General features: G+C 32.0%; 1 protein-coding gene across 1 annotated transcript; it reads left to right on the top strand.

Annotated features, from left to right (window-relative positions):
• On the top strand, positions 5,762 to 6,508 carry LOC109232086 (actin-related protein 6-like). The gene has a single exon (XM_019397747.1). It carries the CDS (start codon positions 5,822 to 5,824, stop codon positions 6,173 to 6,175), a length of 354 nt encoding a protein of 117 aa, XP_019253292.1. The 5' UTR covers positions 5,762 to 5,821; the 3' UTR covers positions 6,176 to 6,508.

Below are 6,508 nucleotides of genomic sequence, written 5' to 3'. Positions count from 1 at the left end.
AAAGGAGGCTCAAATTGTTTAAAAAGTGGGTACAAATTAAAACTTTTTAAAAAAATGGGTATAGGTTAAATGGGGGCGACCAAATAGAGCGCCCAATGCAATTTTTACATGTAATTCAAACCAAACAGCTAATCGCCTGTTTGGCTAAGCTTATTCAAATCCAAAAGTATTTTTTTTTCCAAAAATATATTTTTTCTTTCAAAGTTGTAGTGTTTGGCCAACCTTTAAAAGAAAAAAATATTTTTGAGTAGAAGCTTGGAAAAGCAGAAAAATATAGCTTCTCTCTACTACCACTTGAACAAAAACTTTTGAAAAAAAATATACTCAAAAAAAAAAGTTTTAAAAAGATTGGCCAAAAAATAATAACGTGTCATTAAAGACGGAATTACGTAATAATACACTCCACAAGTTAACTTTTCAACCGGATGACCCAGATTTAAGTTTACAAATATGTAGCCCAATATTATTTGGCTCAGATCCGAAAAAAACCTTCATGCCCTTTTTATCTGACGCAAATTTTTCATGATTTTTTTGTTCTATTTCTTACCCAAGTTTATACATTCCTTCCCAGCTATAAACATACAAAAAAACAAACCTAAAATCTCTTATTTTCCAAGTTCTATATGGATGAATTCGCTCCAAAGTTTCTGATTTGACAGAAAACTCAACAAGAAAAGAAAAATTTAAAAATTCATCATTTAGTAGAGAAATCAACAAAAAAATTAACTTTATATATAAATTGTTAGATAAAAGTGAGAAAAAGACAAAAATTCTATTTTTCAGTTTTAACTGCATCTGTACAGTAATGTATATTGATGTATAAGTTTGTATAAACTTGTATATGAAATGTTGAATAATATATACCAGTATTTCGCTGGCAAAAAAAAAAGCAAACTCAGTGTTAATAGAAAACATAGAGAATACGAAGTAAAAGCAAAAAAAAAAAAATCTAAACAAAAAGTAACCAAAAAAAAGCAAAAGGGAACTGTGGAAAAACTAAAAATAAAAAACATGCAACAAAACTAAAATTACTATCGTGAAAGAGAAACTTACTTCAAAAAAAAGATCAATGTTGTATAACAGTATTTCCACACCCAATATACAATATTATACGACATTATGCCCTCATTATAATGTTATATAATGTTGTATAATATTGTATAATGATGTAGAAGGTGTATACAAAGCTGGATTTCATCTTGACCTTCATTCTTCAACCAGTATGGTTCCCAAAACCAATGTTAATCTAACACAATTAACCCAGCACTCAAGATTCTTATCATTACAAGCTTTTACAATAATTTTTAACTTAACCCCATCACTTTAGAGTTAGATTTTCCAAATCTGAGTTGAACTTAGATCTTCAAAGCTCCTTCAATGGAGTTTAGAATATGGATGCAACAAAACTTCAATTTTAAATTTGGACACACATATCGAGATTCAAATATTTGAGATCTATAAAAATTTACGAAGATTAAGCAACTTAGTAGAGAGATGCTCTAAATCAAGTTTGAGTTCTATAAATATTCAGATCTATGTGAGTGAGAGAAGAGAAAGAAAGGAGAAAGCAAAAAGAGGCGGGTTGAGAGTATAGAGTGTACTGAGAATGAAGAAAAACGAAAATAAAGAAACCCTAAAAGTGTGTTTGTAATCGTGGCTAAAGCTTGAAAATTTTCTTTCAGATTATGTACAACCTGGGCCAAACTAGGTAAGGACTTCAAATGTGGGCCGTTTTGGGTTGGGCTGTTAGGCCAAGTGACAAGGGCTATAATTATGAAAGAATTACAAGAAAATACACATGACTTCACACCATAATAAAAAATGGCCCATATTTTTTAAGTTTACCCGCTATAGCCCAGTTTGTATAGAATTTGAAGGAAAGATTTCAATCACTAACCTAGTTCTCTTTTTCCCTACACGCCCAAAATGCTCTCTCTCCTGGTGCCTCTTCATTCTCTACAGGCCATCATCTTCTATCCTCCATATTTTTTTGATCTATCTCCCATATTCATCTTCTATCTTCTATAATTTTAAATCTATCTTTCATCCTATCTTTTCTCTTCTCTGATTTCCAGATCTAATTTTCCTTAATTTTTTTTATTCTCTCAAACTTTCGTAATGCAAAAAGATGAAAGTCTAGAGTAAGATGAAGAAAATGAAGTTAGTTGTTCGTTTGATAGGATTGAGGAAGAAAATATTTGACCCATTAATGATTTAAGTAATTTTGATTGATAAATCTCTGAGTCTCTTACTGTGAGCATTTGGTATCGAAATATAAGTCCCAAAAATCATAATTCCGCCACTGACGAAGCTAAAGTTTTTAGATCTGGAAGTTTTCATTGTGAATTTGCGTCAATCCAGATGGGTATTGACTAATAATAGTATTATTGATCGGGTGAGACAAAATTTAAGAATTTGGGATTCATCTAGACCTATCTTGAGCTGATTGGTTCTTCTTCTTCTTCTTCTTCTTTTTTCTTGTTCTTTTTGATAATATTGGTGTTAAACAGAGGTGTAGTGATGGACATAAGGTATTTTTCAGTGCATATACCGTATAACTGGTGTTTATACACATTTATACAAATATTGTATAATTATGTATAAAATAGGTATAAGTGTGTAGATTTGTATATAATGATGTATAATTATATTTTTTTCAATGTATAAGGGTGTATATAACTGTGAGCATTTGGTATCGAAATATAAGTCCCAAAAATCATAATTCCGCCACTGACGAAGCTAAAGTTTTCAGATCTGGAAGTTTTCATTGTGAATTGGNACAAAATTACTATCATGAAAGAGAAACTTCAATAAAAAGATCAATGTTGTATAACAGTATTTTCACACCCAATATACAATATTATACAACATTATACCCTTATTATAATTTTGTATAATGTTGTATAATGATGTAGAACGGTGTATACAAAATTGAATTTCATCTTGACCTTCCTTCTTCAACTAGTATGGTTCCCAAAACCAATGTTAATCAAACACAATTAACCCAGCACTCAAGATTCTTATCATTACAAGCTTGTACAATAATTTTTAACTTAACCCCATCACTTTAGAGTTAGATTTTCCAAATCTGAGTTGTACTTAGAGCTTCAAAGCTCCTTCAATGGAGTTTAGAATATGGTTGCAACAAAACTTCAATTTTAAATTTGGACACACATAAATCGAGATTCAAATATTTGAGATCTATAAAAATTTATGAAGATTAAGCAACTTAGTAGAGAAAATGCTTTAAATCAAGTTTGAGTTCTACAAATATTTAGATCTATGTGAGTGAGAGAAGAGAAAGAAAGGAGAAAGCAAAGAGAGGCGGGTTGAGAGTATAGAATATGCTGGGGAAAAAATGAAAATAAAGAAACCCTAAAAGTGTGTTTGTAATAGTGACTAAAGGCTAAAAATTTTCTTTCAAATTATGTATAATCTGGGCCAAACTAGGTAAGAACTTCAAACATGGGCCATTTTTGGTTGAGCTGTTAGGCCAAGTGACAAGGGGTGTAATTATTCCGTCATTAAATGCATTTTTAATCCTTAAGTTTTAAATACTAAAGGTAACTGTTAAAAAATCAACAAAATGCAGCATTAAAAAGCAAAACCCATGAGTTCCCCAAATTCCTCAATCACACCATTCATGAACCCTAACTCTCTCAACAAAAGATGTGAGAAAGAAAACTCAACAAAAGATGTTAGTATATAGTGATGAAATCCAACTATCGGTAAGTTTGCTCTGTGTTTCTTGCAAGCTGCTTTCCTATTCTTAATTTTTTTTTCCGATAGAGCTAAGAATTTTTTACCATAGTTATTGGAACGTAGGAAGAGAGATCTTGATATGTCTATTTACCAAGCCCCTATCATATCATCGTTATAGAGTCCTAGTTTACTGTTTGATCATCTCCATAGCATACATTGTTCCAACAAAGTTACCGCCTATAATCACTCAGCTTCAACACTAGTAGACTTAAGTTACTACCTAGAATCACTCAGCTTCAACACTAATAGAGGATAAATTGGAAGTCTATGAAGCTGCCGACAGTGAATGTACAAGGGCGGCTCCGTAAAATTGGTGGCCTAAAGCCAAATTTTAATAAGAGGCCTTATATTTTTTCTATTGGTACGTATCCACACATATATGCAAAAAAATTAATCTTGACATTTTTTCATACTTGTTGTTAATAGAATATCTTCTTAAATGACATAAAGTCTTTAACTTCACATAGTAATATTATTATTTATATTAAAAAAGAAAAATTTCAATAAATGAGATATTAGACATGTATTTGCAATATGTTACCTTTGATGTTGTTGTAAAAAATATATTTACAAAGATTTAAGTAGTTTAATTCAAAGTTTAAAAATTTTTTTTACTGTTTAAGAGCAGACACCTTTCTTTCTTTTTTACAATTTTTTTGTACTTTTTTATTTTTTCTACAAACATTAATATTGTCTAATTTGAAATAAAATTATGAAATCAATTATTAAAAATTTTGGGGGACCTAAATCAAGGCTTTACTAGTCTTTTACTAGAGCCACTTATCCGCCCCGTACATTCTCAATAAAATTTATAGAGTCTCACTTAAAATAAGGCAACTATGACAAGAGCATTAAAGGCAGCGAATTTGTCATTCAGTTACCAAATGTGAATGAAGCTGGTTGAACAGTACGTTTATAGTGGGGCAGCAGTCTGTAAATAATTGTTGATTGTCAATGAGGGGCGGCTCAACAGAACTGATGGCCTAAATCAAAATATATTAAAAAGAACCTGAAACGTCTTTTATAAAATTCATATAATATTGAGATACAAAAAAAAACCTTCATGACTTTGATATAGTAGTGAGAGCACAAATCATGATTTATGAGTTAGGTGCGCATCATATGGTATTGAATTCTTCCATTAAGTGAAAATGGTAAAGGGTGAGCCCATTATTCATCATGTTTTGAACCTTGCGACATTTGCCTCGGGAATTTCTTAGTTAAAAAAATGAGACACAAAAGAACTTGCTTTCTGGTGTGTGGATCAATCAAATGTGACAAAAAGAAATAATTATTTTAGAGAATTGGAATTGAAATTAGAAAGTAAAATCGTAAGAAGCATAAAAAAAGACTAAACATAAAGAAAGAAAAATAAAATTGATGAGAAGGTAGATATATATTACGTCTACCAAATATTAAAAATTATTAAAATTTGAAATTTTATTAATAATTATATAAATATAAATTATGAAGTATATATATTACAATAATATAGTAGTAATNATATATATATATATATATATATATATATATATATATATATATATATATATATATATATAATAACAATTTTTATTTTTAGGGCCTTAATTATTTGGGGACCTGCAAGGGCTTCACTTGCCTTACCTAGAGCCGCCCTTGTGAAAGTACCGAGGCTGAGATAGAAAGTTGTCATACATGAAGACTGAATCAGTGGAGATTGAGGAATTGGGGGAAAAATAGACTTGCTTCCATAGAAAAGGGGCTAAATACTCGAATATATTACAAAGAGGTTTTGGTATTCAAATGATAGAGCCAAAATGAATAACGTTGTAGTGTTGGACAATGGCGCGGGCCTAATCAAGGCTGGAATCGGCGGCGAAAGAGACCCAACAGCTATTGTCCCAAACAGCACGGGGCGTCCACTCTCTTCCAAGAAATGGCTTATGGCAGATCAGCTCCTTTCCCCTGACGTAGACCTTACTTCCGCCACTGTCCGCCGCCCTTTCGACCNACCTAGAAGAATTGATTTGCAAAAAATGAATTTGGGTTGACAAATGAGCGGTTCCTCGTCCCAGAGATGATGTTTCGTCCAGCTGACTTGGGACTGAATCAGGCTGGACTTGCAGAGTGCATTGTTAGAGCTATCAGTTCCTGCCATTCTCATCTTCAACCTCTTCTCTATGAGAGCATCATTTTGACGGGAGGCACTACTCTATTCCCTCATTTTGCTCAAAGACTAGAAATGGACCTTCGACCACTTGTCCCAGATAAATACCGTTTAAGGATTACGACTCAAGAAGATCCTATACTAGGTGTTTGGCGTGGAGGATCACTCTTGGCATCAAGTCCTGATTTTGATGCAATGTGCGTCACCAAAGCTGAATATGAGGAGCTGGGATCAGCTAGATGTCGAAAGAGATTCTTCCACTAACTTTTGTGATGTTACTTTTGAAGTTTACAAGTCTATGTTCATCTTTTGTGTTAAATGGAGGGAGTAATTAGGAGGATCGCCGGCCTCTACTGTTGCAATTGAGCTAAATATGTATGTGTTCTGAAATGTTTCTTTTTCTTGTCAGTTTCTTTTATGTATTTCAGGCCAAATTTGTTGAAGCCTAATCTTACTGAAATGAAATGTTAATGGCATCTTCAATACCAGAAAAACAAAAAAATGGTCCAAGAGCAACAATCATGACTTTGTCTCTCCCCTTATTATTCAGTTTTTATACCGAACCATATATGCGTTTATCTGTATGCAATACCGAAA

The sequence above is a fragment of the Nicotiana attenuata genome, chromosome 9 (assembly GCF_001879085.1).
Source record: "Nicotiana attenuata strain UT chromosome 9, NIATTr2, whole genome shotgun sequence".
NCBI classification, from domain to species: Eukaryota; Viridiplantae; Streptophyta; class Magnoliopsida; order Solanales; family Solanaceae; genus Nicotiana; species Nicotiana attenuata.
Note: the sequence above shows the minus strand (reverse complement) of the source record. Positions and strands in the feature narration are given on the sequence as shown.

Bases quoted from the DNA above. Each gene is read 5' to 3' on its own strand.
- LOC109232086 (XM_019397747.1), top strand. From the start codon at position 5,822: ATGATGTTTCGTCCAGCTGACTTGGGACTGAATCAGGCTGGACTTGCA.